Source organism: Trypanosoma brucei, chromosome 9 (assembly GCF_000002445.2).
Source record: "Trypanosoma brucei brucei TREU927 chromosome 9, whole genome shotgun sequence".
Classification (NCBI taxonomy): domain Eukaryota; phylum Euglenozoa; class Kinetoplastea; order Trypanosomatida; family Trypanosomatidae; genus Trypanosoma; species Trypanosoma brucei.
In genome coordinates, this window is record NC_007282.1 from 1,221,103 (window position 1) to 1,238,321 (window position 17,219).

The window sequence follows — 17,219 nt, forward strand, 5'->3', positions numbered from 1 at the left end:
TCCCCCAACAAAAAAAAAAAGAGCGACAGGAATGAAAATGAAAATAATAAATAAATAGGTGCTGTCAGGAGCAGGAAGAATCCCCAAGAAAGGAGAGAGACCAGCCAATGACAACTGTACCGCTGTGCATATTACTACAGTTATTATCGTTATCATTTTGAAGTGCAATTAATATAACATGAGCAAGGACGCAGCAGACGTAGAACCAATATATTTTTATATTTTTTGATGTCGGCAAGGACACCCTTGTTGCACGGGGTGTGCTCTTGGACACACAATGATGCGTTGCTTGGCGCACCGAAAAGAATATGAAGGGGGAGAAAAAAACAGTCGATGCTGTATACTTCGCATCAAAAGTACAAACTATTTACAAAGAGGAAAACTGTTTTTTTCTTTTTCTTTGAAGGAGCACCCAGCATAGTGAGCGACAAGTAACTCCGTAGCAACGAGAAACTGATGCAAAGTGAGGGGAACAAGGATGTGTCAACAACGCCTGCCTGGCAGAGCACCGATATCATCCGTAACCTCGGACCAACTTGGTGAAGCTGCGGGTTAAACCAAATGAAGCAGGCAAAATATGAAAAAAAAAAAGAAGTATTACTGAAAAGGAGGCGGTAGCTCGGGTGATCCAGTAATCAAATCCATAGAAAACGGAAGCGGCTGGGCCTCGAATGGTACGGCGCAAGGCCCAACACCACTATCCATGATCCAAAGATCGGGAGGCGGCTCCGCCCGTTCCTCCGGAGGTTGCTGCTTTGGTGGGTGCCCCTTGGTCAGGAGTTTGCTCCGTTTTGCCTCCAAGAACAGCCAAATATTTACGTCAGCCGCGAACAACTGCCCTAGTTCCAAAAATATCTCCAACTGATGTGTACACACCTCTTGCGAGGTGTCGACGCGGTAGCCCGTTGTGTACGCAGTGTCTTTTGTCGGATCCAATAGTCTGTGATACTGACCAAAGTTATGGATAACATCCAAGGGCAGCAGTCTACAGGGCATGGGAATTCCCGACCCGTCTGCCCCCGTCGCCTCATTCTGAAGCATGCCGGAAGTTTCCGCACCACACGCCGCCCCCGAAAATGACCTGGTTATATCTTCCTCCGATTCCCCGGTACCCAAAGGAGTAATTGGGCGGGGAATCGATGTTGACCCCAAATCTTGTTCCGGGGGTGTCTTCTGCGTGGTAGGGGGAACGTCCTTTATACCTTTACTCGCCTTCAAAATTTTATCAGGATCGCTGTGCTTCGCATCACTTGATAGACTGCTACGTGCCTGAACGAATACGTGTACAGGAATACGCTGACGGCTAGTTGTGAGGCTGCTTTTAACCGCTTTGGTTGCCTTTGAGAAGAGGCTACGCATCAGCCCCTTGCCACTCTTACTTTTGCTTGCTCCAGTGCCGCCTTGGTCACGCCCCGCCTTCGCTAACATTGCAGCGCTCAAGCGCGCCACGTCAGCAGCGGGTAAATCCTGGTAGAGATCTGGGAAGCGCCGCGAAGCCCGAATATAGAAAGAGGAAAGCATTCCTATCATCCGGGGGTGAGAAATGTAGTAGTTCTTCGAAAGCGGATCCCTCTCTCCTCCTCGTAAACTGTGAGAATTCTGCTCATACAGCCTATTACTACATGATTGCCGTACGATCGTTCCGTCCAAAAACGATAGCAAACCTAGCGTCTCAACCGAAAGGGTTGCCACTTCCCAATTATGGTATAACCGCGTCTTGGAAATGGCAGTTGCAAATTTAGAATTACCACCGAGGTTGTCTGGAAGAAAACGCTGGTAATCCAAAGAGTAGACGATACGGTTAGGTTGCCGCCATGTGGTGCTAGAATCATGACCTTCGAAGTAGCTACCACCTGTGTTTCTCATAGGAGAGAGTCCTTTTCTATAATTCCCCAAAAGGCGAGATGCACTATACTCAACAAATGCATCATGTGCCTCCCCCATCGGGGCAGCTTCCACATGAAATAAAGAGTTCAACGAGCGATCCGTGGACAGAGCCCCTGACCCAGCAACCGAGCAAACATGAGCCTGCGCGACCACAGCTCCTAGCACCTGTCGGAATGCTTGCCGCTGTTCCTTGGAGACAAGCGATTTAACGGCGTCCTCCACCTTGTCACTTGATGGCACCAAGTCAGTCGGTGCGAAAAAGAACCGCCGGCTATGATCTGGCGATACACCCACAAATCCTGTGCGTGCGTCCGCTATCCAAATGTGAGCACGGTCCACTCCTGCAGTGTCACTTCCATACAACATCAAACGCGGGAGGATCTCCGCTGTCGACCCCAACATAAACGAAGAGCTTGCCCACATTTCCTCCACAACACCAAAACCTTCCGGCGGAAGGTACGGAACAATAGGAAGCGCCCATATAAAGGGAACGAGCATCGACTGCGCACTAATAACACACGCGGAAGCATGCTGCGGAGTTACACCAATAAAAACGACTCGCTCCTCCTGCAGCAGCAAGGAATGTATCACGCGGAGAGCGTCGTAAGAAAAACTTAAGCACAGAGTCCGCAGTGGAACATCAGTAAAAGGATGGTGAAGGTCATTCGGGCGAATAACAGGAACTGACGCACGCTCAAATTGCAAGTAAAAGTGATTGTTGACGGGAGTTTTGCAAGCGTTACTGCAACCGTCAACTAGGTCCGAAAGCGGCCACATTGCTTTGGTGTAAGCCGAATTGTCAGCTCTCGCCAGCCCTTCGACGTTCTGACTACCGAAGTGCCCTCTGCCAATCCCATGGGAAATGCAAAGAACATGAGGGACAGTCTCCAGCACGATAGTGCGCATTGTATTAAACAATGGGGATGCGGAAAGTATGGTGATTAGTAATCCCTCCGCGGCACACCCTGTGTAAATAAAGTACGTAAAACCGTACAAGTAACCTTCATCATCTGTTCTCTTCTCGTCTTCACCATAGCTACCACTGTTGTAGCATACCACATCCATGGCTGTTCCAGATCCAGCGGCACGCAAGCACGCAGAACCAAACTGGCATGACGGGACTTGGATGAAGAGACCTTCCTCCCCAATGGGTGAGACATCCTTCGCACCATACGCACCACCAGCAGGTTGCAAGCCTCCACCATTCATCGTTTTAAGCAACAGCCTTCCGCAAAACCTCTTCAAAAGTGAACACAGGACGCTGTTCTTTTCAACAACATCCTCAGATGCACAAGCATCGGCAACGCACTCCCTACTGCCCCTATCATTATTTCCACTTCCTCCATTGTTGAACACAACAATTGGTTCCAACACTGCTGCAGGAACCGACCCTTCGTCACGAGCACCAACGTTGTCACAGTAAGAATCCTGTACCCAAACGCGATGCAGCGACACAGTATGTGCTAATGGGCAAACCTGCATATTTGCTAAACCTCACAAATATATATATATATATACTGATGCACGTGAAAGGGAGAAGTTAAATACCCAAACTTCAGCCGTTTTGTGAGGAGGAAGAAGGAGTCTGGCACTAACAAACATCGTGGGATAGGGACAATCGCCAACAAACCGTGGGAGCAAGGAGACAAAATCACGTACTCAAGGAACATGAAGTAAAAAAAATATGGAAGCAACAGAATGTTCTGACACATAATATGTTATCCCCTACAAAATATATATATTTTTAACACTGACAGTTCGTTTACCGCAGAGCTTCCACGAAAAATAAAATGGCAAAAAGAAAACTCAAGAATAGTTTTGGTTGAGATGGCGGGCAAAGCGTGGTAACACAAATGCCGCCTTATGGACGTCCGAGTCGTAGTACTTCAGTTCACCCGCAAAAGGCATCGACTCGACGGGACGCACGGGTTGGGTCACATCCACGCCAGCCACCTTGGAACATATGAGAGAACCAATGCTTCCGCATGGGTACGTAGGGGTGTAAATCATAGCGTACTTTACGGAGGCAAAACCCACCTTGTTTTTAATAAAGTCGGCCATCCCTTCAATTAGGTTGCGATTCAACCAAACAGACTCTCCTTGATTACAACAGATGCCGCGTGGTTTCAGGATGCGCAGCACGTCCCGATAAAACTTCTCCCCAAACAACTCAGCTGCGGGGCCGTCAGGGTCTGTGGTGTCGATAATAACCACGTCAAAACTTTCACTTGCCGCCTCCCTCACGAATGCAACGCCGTCCCCTACCCGCACATCAGCCCTTGGGTCAGAGAAACCGCTCGAAATCTGAGGAAAATATTTCTTGCTTGCCTCAATCACGTCACCATCAATATCAACGAGAACGCACCGCTTGACAGTGCCGTGGCGCAGAACTTCGCGCATGACACCACCATCCCCACCCCCAATGATGAGGACATCCACGGGATCGGGATGAGCGCAGAGAGGGGTGTGGCTCAACATTTCGTGGTAAACAAACTCATCGAAGTCTGTAAGTTGGATGCAACCGTCAAGCGTCATGACGGTGCCCCACGGCCCTTTGGGATCGGTCTCGAAAATCGACAGGTGCTGGAACTTTGTTGGAGTATCGTGTAGAACCTCTTCAACCTTAAAGGACATTGCTTGACCGGGCCACTGCCCATTTTCCTCACGAAACCATCCGTCAGCAAGAAGACCGGGTCCAGGCATCGACTCTCCGACAGGGCAAACACAAGTCGTGTAGATGAGTGTTTGTAAGGGCAGTAAGAAGCGCTATAATAATACCTTCAGATATCCTTGAGCATCGCAAGGTTGAGAGGCGGACAAAAAAGGTATTGCATAACCCAAACTCCTGGAGTACAGTTCCTTTTGTATGCGGATGCATATTCGTGTACATGCTATAACATCTGTAGACCTACTTTCAGCCTTGCATCGGTGTAAAGCATCACTGACGACGAAAAACGTTAAACAAGATAACCCACACACGCTGATTATAACTCTCGACCGAAAGAAACCATTTAATCGCTTCGTCCATCCATTTTATCACCCCCCCCCCCCACAAGACTCTTTATCTCCCCTACCGCAACAAAACATCTGCCGTATGCACCGCAAACTAGACGACCACACATCACGCTTTCGCAAGAAAATTCGCGTCAAGAACTAAACCAACAAGAACTGTAATGATAACACTCTGATAAGCACTGTAGAATCTCTCTAAGGCACGTGCACCATTAGGGCGGTCCCCATAATATATGGGAACAACAGATGAAAGTAATACCAGAGAAGGGGCGGCTCCTTGCACCTCACTGGGTGGTTGCAATATAACACAGGTTGTAATTAGCACGCAGAAAACAAGGGTGGCACCTAATGTAACCTTATACATAATTTCACGGCAGTTTATCAACCTGAAAGGAACTCCTTTGCCCTTGGAAACTTTGTCGTCGGTCCCTGATTTGATATCAAACGTTCCTTCCCTAAACTCCCGTCGTTCGTCTCCTTCTGCAATTAACCTGGAAACCGAGCGCGAGAGTGCAAGGAAGAAGCCGTTGAACGTGAGGACAAACAGAAGAGACAAAACAAGATCAGAATTCAGCCGATGCGGAGGAAGCATGGGTTTGTTCTCAATGGTGGCCTTCGTGGCAAACATCTCGTACACCCCGCCGGCTGAGTATTCACGCCGCTGCGGCTGCTTTGTCAACCCCAGGGCAAACCAGCGCTTTCTGGAAGTGAACAGCTCGTCACCAGCGCCAAATATCAGAGTAAACAAACAAACGATGTGGCACAGCAAGTACCATATCATCTCCAAAGTGATTACCCGAGTGAGAGGAGCCAATAATGGAGGCAGCTTTGCGCTGTGCTTTGTGCCGGCAGCGCTGCTGAGGGTTGCATCTTGCCTCCCAGCTACAGCTTTTTGATTACCCATGATAATTTGATATATAATATTATGAACTGGTGCCTAACAGTGCAAAAAATAAAAAATAAAAGTGAGGAATAAGGCACTTCGAACACGAAGTGGGAACACCACAAATAAGGGGTAACGCGGAGACCAGTCAGATGATACGGACTTGCAACACACACACATATCAAAGTGCTTGTTAAGACAACACCTATACTTAGGGAAATTATGCCCTCCATAAACGGCGACAACAGCGTAGCCAATCGCGCACAAATAAAAAAAACGTCCGTATGGATCAATACCCAATCACCTGCGGTCACATGAGGCCGTCTGACGGTGCTCAAGAAAAGCTGGAGATAAATTTGTCACCCCTGCCTTTCCTCACAAAGATACACAAAAAACAGGCAAAAAAACAGCGGAAACGGGGCCCTTCGCGATGGTTTGCAGAGACCCTACAGGATCGAGAGGTGCCGTGAAAACCCACATGGACCATAGTATTCTTTCGCTCTCGATCAGTGCGTTGAGAAAAGTTACACGTGAGACTGGACGCGAGTTTGGGTCGTAGCGGCATCGTCTAAAAGCAATGAGGGTTCCCCTCATGGAAGTGGTGGCTCACGGGGCCCACACCCAACGAGAAGGTCCGGTGTCGCCGCCAAGCCCCGATCATCGTCGACGTCGGAGAAGGGAACCTCGCCAGTTCTATACGTCACACCACACGTGTTAGCAAAAAATCAAATAAAATGTCGGCGGTAAATCCGCGACCGGACCGGTTGGGGGTTCAAAAAAGAGTGTCAGAGTGTCAGAATCCACTACAAGGTGCCCCACTATGTTTTATTCTCCCCTTCATCCACGCTGTGCTCGCTGCCGCCCAATTCACTCTCTTCATCAGAACCTAGAATGTCTGCGTTCTCAGTTTTGCCTCCCTCCAACTTGTACCTTGTGCGCCTTGCCTTCCGTTTGCTTGCCTTGGCACGTTTCTTCTGCTGTTTAGAGTTCAACGCCTCAACCTTCGCCCGATGCTCACTCTCTCGCTTCGTCTTTTCCATTAGGCGCTCTGCTTCAGCCTGAAGCCGCTGGCGCCTCTCGGCCTCCCGTTCCTCAGCAAGGCGAACATGCTCATTTGTCTTCCCACCAGCCCCCGCTACAGTGGAACGGAGACGTGGGAGCGAACGCATTGTTTCAATGCTTTTCACATAGCGCTCGTGTTCTGCCTGCAGTCGGCGCTCCCGAGCGGCTTTCTCCTCTGGAGTTAAGGGTGGGAGATTCGACATCCTCCAGCGGACCAATTGTCCCTCACTATATCCCTACCACCTATATAGCATCGGTTAGGCCAACAGTGGAGTGTAAAGGTCGCATGACCTTACCGGAAGAATACCAATGCAGAGAGGAGCATGGAAACAATTGTAATAACACGGAAATGCACCCCTTCACCTCTTACTCTTCCATACGTCTCTTTAATCACTCGCTCTTCTCCCTATCTCGTTTACGATTCACCTTTGGCTTCGCTGTGGGCGTAACCTCTCGTGGTAGGGGGAACTGCTGCGGGGACGTGGTCCGCACAGCGACGTACTTTCTGGTTCCCTTTGCAGTTGCCGCTGTATCAGCCCTTGCTTCTCTTTCCTGCAGCTTTGCCTTTTTATTTTGAAGTGAAGAAAAGCTTCCAGAAGCTGGCGTACCGATTACTCCTCCGGCTGTTAAGGCGTCCGCACTCACCTGACCACCATCCGGCCGTCCTTGGGCCCTCCGCACCAACCCTGCTGAGCGACTGGTCATTGAGACACCTGAAGTGTCACCTTCTTGATATGTATACTTCCGTGCAGGAGTCCGACTTTTCGGGAGTTTGGGGAGACCAAACTCTCCAGCCTGCGTAGGGGGCGGAGACCAGCTGCTAGATAGCGCCCGATCGGAGCGATGCATTCCCTGGCGTTTCAATGTTTCGCACGACTCGGTGATCCATTCGCCGTCAGTATAGTTCAGAGCTGTGGGAGCAGAATGCACCTCGTCGTCTCCGTGTTTGACAGGAAGGGCTCTTCCATCCAATGAATGGCTGAAACCTGTGGCCTCCCTTTCCACATGGCAGGTTGAGGCCGCCAGTTGCACGTTGGTGATGTCATCCTGCAAAAAATTATTGTTCCCACGACCAGCAGAACCTGATTCCGCGGTTCGTGCGACCGGGAGGGGCTGGCGGCCACACCTAGGTATTTCTGGAAGCGGCGACGGAGACAAAGAGGGCACGCGATGCTCCTCTTCCATGGTTGATTGAAGTTCATCACCCTCCTGTGGAGGGAATACCACAGTAGTTGGCGGTGACTGCGGTGTCATCTCTTTTAACGCCATCTTCGAATGAATGGAATGACCTGAAGAAGCGGAAGATAGCGATTTTCTAGATGAATTATTTGCGATAACTACAGAAACTGAAGCATCGCCACCACACACAGCTTCCTTGACGGCGGCTACTTCCTCTACTGCCGCGTTCGCCGCCGCACGAGATCCACAAAACCATGGTGTTCGATAGCGACGTATCTTCTTCTGCTCCGGTTTCTGTGCTGGTACCTCTTCCGCCTCTGTGAAGTACGGGAGATAACTCGAAGAAGAGGGGTTGCCCAGGTCCCCTCCGCCACCAGAACGGAGGCCTTTCTCATCTAAGAAGCACTCCAGGTGGTCACTTGGAAGAACGGGGAGTGTCTCCACGTTGGGGCAGAAGTCCTCCCTATCCCGGTAGGCTTTAGTGGCCCGCACACTTGGAGCCGCTTCTTCTGGTTCGTATCCATACCCCTGTTCAACACTGTTAGAAGCTCCTTTGCACATAACGTCCTCCCGAGTCTGATTCGACGGTAAAACGTCCGACAACGCAACAAAATCGGAAACTTGAGGTTGAGGAGGGCAATCACCCCCAGCAAGAGAGCTTGTCACAGAACATCTGGCAATGTTATCGTTGCACTCATCAGCCTCGTCTTCACTTAAACTTAGGACCTTACTCCGTTGACTCCCACGCAAATCACCAAGTGACTCGAATATATTTGAAGGCGGAACGCACTTTCTCGGCTTTTCTAACTCGGTATCCCCTCCGCAAGACTGCACAAACACATCTTCAACTTCGGGTCTGTAAAGCGGATCTGGTGCCAACAAAACGCATTCCGCATCGCCCTCTGGGCTCACTTTCGGAGAATACAACGAAGTTAAATGTAGAGGTGCCTGGACTGTTGCTGTTGCACAAGAAGACGAAGGAGACGCCTCGGGAACTGCTGTTCGATTATCGCGGAACACTTGTGTGGAGCGGCCTCGTTTCTTCTGCTGAGTGCCGGTTGAAGAAGAGACATCCACATCCACAAGGCGATTTACTGATTCCATGTTGCATTCCTGCCACTCAACCGACGCACTGCCACTCTCGCTAGTTCGCTTGTGTGACGGTGGTAGTATTCCGCATGTTGCGAAGATTGCTCCGTGTTTCAAAACATTTGGCCCCTCAACACGCTGCTTAGCTGCCGATAGCTGGCCTCCCAAAGAAGATGCGTCACCGGGAGGGGACGACGGCCGGAGTAAAGTAGAAACACCACCACTTTTGTGTGGCGACATTGAAGTTTCCTCGTGCTGGCCGTTACACTCCTTCCTCTGTAAAATATAAAGTCTCATTTTATCTGGTGTCGGAGACGCTGAAGTTACGCCATACAATCGTTCCCACATGTGAAAAGTGGCAGAAGAAAGAATTGCATCTTCAACGGTAACCTCTGAACCTATGAAATCTGCTATTGGACTAAGTTCACACAACTTCATTTTCCACTGCTTCTTCGCACGGCAAAGTGCCGCTCTGTATGAGAAACAATTTTTTGTTTTAATCCTCAATGGGATAAACAGTACAGTGCACTTAATATGAGTGAAAGGAAAGGGAGTACTTGCAACAGAGAAGGTAAGAAAAAAGAAACAGCTACACCAGTGGAAGCACAACGTTCAGCTTGACACCGTTTACGTTAAATAACATACTTACGAATGCGGGACACATAAGTGGTACATGGGGAGGAGGTGAACAGTATTATAACATAGCCAACAGCACAAACTAACATTTCTAGTATTTCCCTACTTCTCGTTAAAAGTAAAATAATGCCGTTTCAACATGCTTCCACCACGTAGTATGTAAAGGGAAAACAACGAGGAGAACCTACAACCACTACGTTTAGGTCAGTCGTGGCGTCTCAACGCGCATTAACGCGCATTGAAAAGTAATATCGACAAAAAATGGTACGATTAGATGCTGCTATATTGTTTATTTTCTTATAGTGTACACCTGGGTCACTTAACTGCGTATGACGGTGGGGGACACAATTTTGCGACAAGATGTTGTGTGGAACAAATATATGTAATTAAATAAAGTTCACAAAGCGTACTGAATGACGCCACGATGCCCCTCCAACAAGTGGAAAACAATAGTAGCAGCTACTGTCACTAATAAATTGTAATGATAGTTTTTCAAGAAAGTTTTTTTCTTTTACACTCTGACAAAAAACAAGCAAATAAGAAACGTGCGATCCCCCCCCCCCCAAGGTAAAAACGTTTCTTTCTGGTGCCTCACATCACATTAAAAAAACAGACTAATACAACCACCTGTCGTAAATGATGCTTAAAACTCTTGGTTTTTTTTTTAAAGATAGCAACGTGATTAATCGAACTGAACCAGTCAAAGCAATATCCGGATAAATGGTGTCCCTTAAAATGGGGCAAAAAGAAGGTATGAGAGGTAAAAGTAAAAAATTATAACAAGGCTTCCCCCTAACGTCAAACAAACACCCGCTCAGATTTTAAAACCAGCCTCAACACCAGTTTTGCAGGTCCTTTTACTCGAAAAAAAATATTGAAAGTTAGTAAATCATCTACATCTAGCGTACATTGGTGAAAATTCGTACCAGACACGTGTATGTTAAGGCACAAAACTCTCCGATTCAGCTTCTGCATTTGCACATGCGATATTAAGAAAACAGAATATTTTTGCAGCCCGTTAAACAATGTACCTGAACAACAAAAGACCAACCTGCTCCTGCAACCCTCGTTGCGTGATTGTGTTGTCAGTGAGTGCCAAAGAAGTTGGTACACTCAGCAAATCTTACGAGTAAAGCACACTCACCTCCTGTCCATTGCTCGAAGATGATAATACTGATACAATTTTTTTCCTGTCGTAGTTAACCTCCTTCGTACCCCCTACACGCGCAAAATATATACATATTTTCATATTAATTCCAGTACACAACTGATTTCTAACAGTCACTGAAAAGTCATTGCAAAAAAAAAAAAATGTGAAGCACATGAAACACTGGGAAGCGGGGATGGCATCCACACAGTTTCTTGTAGTGGCATGAGGAAAGGATAGTAGAAACGAAAATAATTATTCTACACTTCACATCTCCGCCCCTGTCTCCTCATCAATAAGTCGTTAAGTGACGTCATATGGACCGAAAAAAAATAATTAAAGAGGGCCTGTCGTAGTAACAATGAAAATACTAAAAGAATGTATAATGAAACAAATGGCATTAAAAGTAAAATGATGTTCTCGTGTACCTCGCAGCGTAACTTTTAGAGAACCGACACCACAAACACGCACAGCAGTTCTCTCTACTGCGCACGAACCTGTAGCAAAAGGGGGACAGACGGCGACCCACGGTTGTGTATTATTATTGTTACTTCCACTCTCCTTATTGTTCTCCATCGAGTATCGCTGATGCCTTATACTGCACTGGTGTATGCGACATTACGTCCACACAGAGAGCGTAGAGCATTCAAGAGTCTTTCCATCCATTCCCGGGAAATAATATGGAAAAAGGGAAGAGACAGTGTGAAGTCCACTCTTTTTTGATCCAATAATCCCCACAGTGGCGTTAGCCTACAAGTGACACGCTTCCGTGTTATGGGTAAATTTGGGGGTTTCGCATACCGGCGACACCATCACGAGGAAAAAAGTTTACATATAGCGTGACGTCACGTTTTAAAAAAAAAATCTCAAGCGAAAGCGAGGATGAAAAACGCATTAAATAATCGAATGTTACAAGCACATTCAACGAAAAGTATCCATAGAAAATTTGCAAAACTGTACCGCAAAAGTGGAGGAATATACGATTTCTCCTCCATTGCACCACCCGCTCGCCCCAAAAATATAACGTGTACCATTTAAAAGAGGGTGTCAAAGGCAACCCGCTGTAACTCCAAGTTTAGGGGGAAGGGAATGACAGTGACCTTCCAATGCAGACACACATATCCATCCAATATGCATTCATAACTGAATTTCAAGAAGGGGGAAAAACGTTCATCTTTATTCAAAGAAATATCTGACGTGGTAACCTGCGGTCATCTACTGCTTCAAAAGTGTAACTGACGGTGAAAGTCGCGATTCGCGTTTCGACAGAATACCAGCACACCCCTTTGACGGTAGCAGGTTCAAGTGAAATGGAATTTCCTCACCTTTTCTTTCCTTTTTTTTTGCACTAAGAGTAAGCCTTTCCAATATTACCCGAGGTTAGTGATGGACACTTGCCTTCTTTCCACTCATCACCCAAGCCTCTGTAACTCGAAAACCGAGAAACAAAACCAATTACATTAGTATAAGGTGCTGTATTTCCTGCTCGCATTGTTAAATATACCACATGCTCGATTCCCACCGTCACGGGTAGGTCGCGGTAAACCCTTACAAAAACTAAAGGCATGCGTACCTAATTGCACGGTAACGAATACGTCAAAATTCTTTACGTCCCAATCCATACGTGCACACTTCCACCTGGACCTCACTGTCGCATATCATTGATCAAAACCGCGGGTACACCGGGGACACAAACCGTAGCAACACACCTCTGAAAGATCTCACCTCCCATTTAACAGAGAGCCGGTTCAACGATGCCAAACATCGCGCTAAACGCAGCACTAATAAAATAAGTGAGTGAAGACCCGAAATGCTAGTTGCATCAAAATAAACATTTTCACTTTTCCTAATACAATTTTTAGACTAATCCCCAATATCAATAAGTCTCATCGGGGAAACATAAATGTAGTATGAAGACAACAGAATGAGCAAGTCCAAGCAAATGATTATAATTACAAGGTTTGATGTTCACCATTACAAAGACAAACATGTTCATGTAACCGCAACAAAGGAATAAATAAATAATGGAAATTCCTACCAATCATCTGAAGAAAAAATACCTGAGAAAATTCGCACGAAAATTACATGTACTAATAAACTAAAAACTACGATATATTCCCTACAGTAGTGACCAACTTACTTCATCTCCGCATATTGAGGAGCTTGGCCATATCTGTACCACCAAACCAGGAGGGTGATGACAAAGGCAAAAAGTGTGCTGGCGAAAGTGGAATACCAAATAATCGCCATAAACTCCTCATCTGTACCGGGTCGAGAATTTTGGTGTGTAGCATTTTCCGTTACACCGACGAGGTTAGTCGATTCACATACGAAAAGAACACGGGTCCATAGCTCTTGCATGTGTTTCTTGTAGTCATTACTCATCTTTTTGCTCGTCATGTAGCTCGTCAGGCGCCGTACTTCATACTCGTCTTTAGGAATAATGCTTCCCATATGATCCAACTCCACAGTATTCGTGATAGTTGCTGCGTAGCAACCCTTCTTAAAGGTCATCTTATCTTTCATATACGCCTTGACAACATCATTGAAACGAATTTCTGCGGCTGTACGAACCTTCAATCGGAAAACGTGACGACGAAGTGGGTAGTATACCTTATTGATCTCCTTGTAAACAAATTTCTTCGCAAGAGAGCTGGTGTAATTACATAAGGGGTTCGACTGACCCCCAAAGGTCGCCGTAGCACCCCCGAGGGTCATGTTACCAAAGTTCATAGTCATTATTATTGATTCTAACGAATACTTGGAATATGTTTACAGGTAAATGTGGGATAACTACGATGCAAAGAAAAGGGAAGTACAAACATGTGCGTCAGCGCCCCTTGTGGGAAAAGGGATTATAAGATTTTCCATCACTTCTATTCAGTTAAAAGAAATATTTATACAATCCACAGAACAGGACGAAGGACCTCTCGAAGACAAATTGTAAAAAGGGTGAATAACGGTCCAGTACCCTGTTCAAAGGAAACGACGTAACACTTAAAACATTGCAGGTGACGGCTACAAAACTCATAGCATACGTAATGTTGAGTGAAAAAAGAAAAATAAAACTCAGTACTTTTAAACCCCTAGAGGAATATCCAAAGCCAACGGAAGTTTCGTCTTGTCGTATCGCAACAGGGAAGATTGCACAAAAATTTTAGGAAGAGGCAAGTGTGAAGGGGAAGGAGGCAACCAAATTACAGGGATACCATCTCCAGCTCTCCACATTCCTTTAAAGAGACCACACACGAAGCGGAGCCATCCAGTACGAAGGGAATTCTATGTGGACAACAAGCCGGAAACAGCAGCACCAAGAGACTCCCTCCACAACAAACGCAGAGAGGTTAAAAGCACAAACCTTTCCCGATAGATTTTTAGGGCACATAAATGTCAAGAAGGTACAAAACCTACATTTTCCTGTTATGCGCCAATGCTGTCACGCAGCTGCCGCTACCTTTTGCTCCCACCGACAAAATAGCAGCATCCAAAATTCTCTGCATACGCAGCCATCTACAATAAAAAAAAGTTTTGGTATCTTGCAAATACTCATCGTATACACCCTCCGCTCTTGACGTAAAATTGGACGAACCTTCACCACTTGTAGTGGCGGTAGCTTCGGGCAACTATCACCTCTTCTCCATACATCTACATTCGGCACCCCTTTCCTACAAATAAAAAGTAATCTGCGGAAAGGCGCCAGCAGTCGTCCCACACTGCCTCGAAGTGCGGCAATCAACTTCTCTGATAGCGCCTCCCAGCAACGCGGCCGCGTGCCAGCAATTGTTTTTCATTACGGTCGATCTACTTGAAGGTCAAGGGTATGGTGGTTTTCCTCTTATATCCTGTTTCCAGTCGTTTTTTTTCGCGATCGCACCCCACCAACAAATATATGGGCCATAATAGCGGGACCCTGCACTATGTGTGGCGCCCCGACGTAGCGAAACTGCAACGGTGCCCCGGCACGGACCAAAACCGCCAAAAGAAAATGGCGTTTTAGGGCATCACCGGCACCACCAGTTCCCTGTGACGTCGGAGTAGAAACACAACAGATAACATCTCGCAAGTGCGGGATCGCTCTGGCCCCTGATTTTAGCCGGAGCGGCGCAGGTTAATGTCAACCGGTGCCTGAAATGGAGAACCTTAATCATCATCAGGCGCTGCGTGGCAAGCCGCGTTCTGCAGCTGGGCTACAAGCCTATATACCAAACGTCAGCGTTACAAAGGACCATCTCCCACTGCTCTGGAGAATAAAGTATTTAAAAAAACGAACTGCCGTCCCACTTCGGTTGTCACTAAAACCACTAAACCGTTAGGGGGGAGCAAGCACGCACCACTCAGCAGATCATCTTCAGTGTGAGAGCGAGGGCTAATTAGCGGTCCCTACAGCGACGCAAACGAAGAGGCTTTGTGGCTTCCCCAACCCTCTTGTAAAACAAAAAAAATAGCTTGGGTTTCAACACCACCGAACCCGAAACACCGGCAAAACACGGAACAAGAGAGAGCTGTGCGGTGCCCGACGCCATGCAAGCAAAAGGATGCGTGAGGGAACGGTATGCAGCGGCATACTGGCTTTTTGTGTGGTTGCAGGTGAAGCTCGGATTGTCCTCTAAAGCAACGAGGCATATGATCCAGAGCGCAAGGGGAAGCCGCAACGTGGATCTCCGAAATTTGGCACTGTTAAAACACAGCAAGCCCATATAGGTGAAGAACACGAGGCTTGCCGTGGCCTGCGGGAGTGGGCAGCGGAAGGAGTTGAGTAGTTTAAGTTGAAGACCCTGGCGATGCCGGCCACCTCAACGTGGTGCCAGGGTCCAGTACCCCGTATCATCGGGGGGAGCCAAGAGCCAGCAGCGTTCCTTTCATGGGGAACACTGCTGTGCTCCGGCTACGGCATCATACAGCACAGGGATCAGCAGCGTCTTGCTGGGACACCGTTTTTCATTTGTCGGTCCGTGGGCACGTCCAAGCGTGCCAGCTGCAGTATCATCCGCACTAAGATGCTGCTGTCCAGTGATGTGGAAGAGAATCCCCGCCCGTCGTTGCGCGGGATGCAGTGGAACTGCGCCGGGCTATCTCAAGGAAAGAGATTAGCACTCCACAAAACCCTTGTTGATGAGCGGATCGCCTTTTGTCTGTTGAGCGAGACAAGGATGACGCCTGGAGAGGCGGCTTGCTTTAGTGTTGCTGGCTACCAACATCACTGAATAGCTCGTAACTGCAAAGGAGGTGGTGTATCAATACTAGTGAGGGAGGACCTACCAGTCGAGACCGGTATGGCCGTTGTTGGTCGCATTGAACAAGTGCATGCAACAATTCACCTTGCACGTGGAACGGCGCTGACTGTCACGTCGGCATACATCCCACCAAAACACACCTTCACGGCAACTGACCTAGATACGCTTCTGACAACTGACGGTGCCCAGCTCATCGGTGCAGACGCTAACGCACACGCGTTGGCATGGGATCGCGCGAGCCCACCAAATACCAGGGGTGAAACCCTCACACAGTGATGCATTGACAACCAGTTTCTGGTCTGCAACACTGGTGAGTGCACAAGGTACGCACGCCACCACGGGGAGTCCACCCCTGATGTGACACTGTCAAGGAATTGCACAGTGTACACGTGGACATCGCTGTATTCTCCCGATAGCGATCACCATCACATATTTTTCGACGTTATCGTTGGAGACGACACAGATGCACTGAGTTGCCCGCGGCTTCGAAAGCCCATGTACGCATGGCTAAGAGCTGACTGGAGGAATTTCCGTCTCAAGGTTGACGAGCTCTGCAGGAAAATTGGTAGAGAGAAGAACCTCAACAGCCTGGAACAGAAATTGAGCTCCGCCATCCGCATTGCGATGAAGGTCTCCGTCCCCCGTGGCTGCAGAGCAACGCCACCACATTGGACACCTACACTCCCGAAACTCGATGAAGAGATCGCTGGATGCGGGCCCTCCCACCGAAGGGAAAAGTTGGTAGCCACCCGTAAGCAGATTCTGGACCGTACCACAAAGAAGAGATGGAGCACGCTATGCTCCAGACTTGCGGTGTCAGACCGCTGTAGTTGGCACATTGTCAAGAAGGTATATGCGCCACGACCACTAACCACAGCGGCGGTGCTGGTTGATAAGGCGGCCATCACGGACTACCGTCAAGCTGAGAGGTTCAGTAAACTGTACTCGTCCCGCGCAAGAAGGCACCCCGACTCACACCCACCGGCACCCATAAAGACGATAGCGAGTGAGTTTAGTCCCATCACGATGGCTGAACTACGGAGATCGATCAAACTGCTACCGAGTGGATCCGCAGCCGGACCTGATTGCT

The 17,219-nt window shown here is 48.0% G+C and overlaps 7 protein-coding genes across 7 annotated transcripts, besides 1 other annotated feature; all 7 read right to left on the bottom strand.

The window, feature by feature from the left end:
- Positions 1–597: 597 nt before the first annotated feature.
- On the bottom strand, positions 598–3,096 carry Tb09.v1.0370 (hypothetical protein, conserved; the record flags this gene model as incomplete). Its single annotated transcript, XM_822030.1, has 1 exon — positions 598–3,096. One exon carries the CDS (start codon positions 3,094–3,096, stop codon positions 598–600), a length of 2,499 nt encoding a protein of 832 aa, XP_827123.1.
- Positions 3,097–3,693: 597 nt separating this feature from the next.
- On the bottom strand, positions 3,694–4,590 carry Tb09.v1.0380 (spermidine synthase, putative; the record flags this gene model as incomplete). The annotated part of the gene is made up of 1 exon (XM_822031.1): positions 3,694–4,590. One exon carries the CDS (start codon positions 4,588–4,590, stop codon positions 3,694–3,696), a length of 897 nt encoding a protein of 298 aa, XP_827124.1.
- Positions 4,591–5,008: 418 nt separating this feature from the next.
- Positions 5,009–5,803, bottom strand: Tb09.v1.0390 (hypothetical protein, conserved; the record flags this gene model as incomplete). Its single annotated transcript, XM_822032.1, has 1 exon — positions 5,009–5,803. One exon carries the CDS (start codon positions 5,801–5,803, stop codon positions 5,009–5,011), a length of 795 nt encoding a protein of 264 aa, XP_827125.1.
- Positions 5,804–6,600: 797 nt separating this feature from the next.
- On the bottom strand, positions 6,601–7,047 carry Tb09.v1.0400 (hypothetical protein, conserved; the record flags this gene model as incomplete). The annotated part of the gene is made up of 1 exon (XM_822033.1): positions 6,601–7,047. One exon carries the CDS (start codon positions 7,045–7,047, stop codon positions 6,601–6,603), a length of 447 nt encoding a protein of 148 aa, XP_827126.1.
- A 187-nt stretch (positions 7,048–7,234) lies between these two features.
- On the bottom strand, positions 7,235–9,550 carry Tb09.v1.0410 (hypothetical protein, conserved; the record flags this gene model as incomplete). The annotated part of the gene is made up of 1 exon (XM_822034.1): positions 7,235–9,550. One exon carries the CDS (start codon positions 9,548–9,550, stop codon positions 7,235–7,237), a length of 2,316 nt encoding a protein of 771 aa, XP_827127.1.
- A 3,481-nt stretch (positions 9,551–13,031) lies between these two features.
- On the bottom strand, positions 13,032–13,628 carry Tb09.v1.0420 (hypothetical protein, conserved; the record flags this gene model as incomplete). Its single annotated transcript, XM_822035.1, has 1 exon — positions 13,032–13,628. One exon carries the CDS (start codon positions 13,626–13,628, stop codon positions 13,032–13,034), a length of 597 nt encoding a protein of 198 aa, XP_827128.1.
- Positions 13,629–15,265: 1,637 nt separating this feature from the next.
- Positions 15,266–15,592, bottom strand: Tb09.v1.0430 (hypothetical protein, unlikely; the record flags this gene model as incomplete). The annotated part of the gene is made up of 1 exon (XM_822036.1): positions 15,266–15,592. One exon carries the CDS (start codon positions 15,590–15,592, stop codon positions 15,266–15,268), a length of 327 nt encoding a protein of 108 aa, XP_827129.1.
- Positions 15,593–15,668: 76 nt separating this feature from the next.
- Positions 15,669–17,219: part of a repeat region that runs on past the window's edge.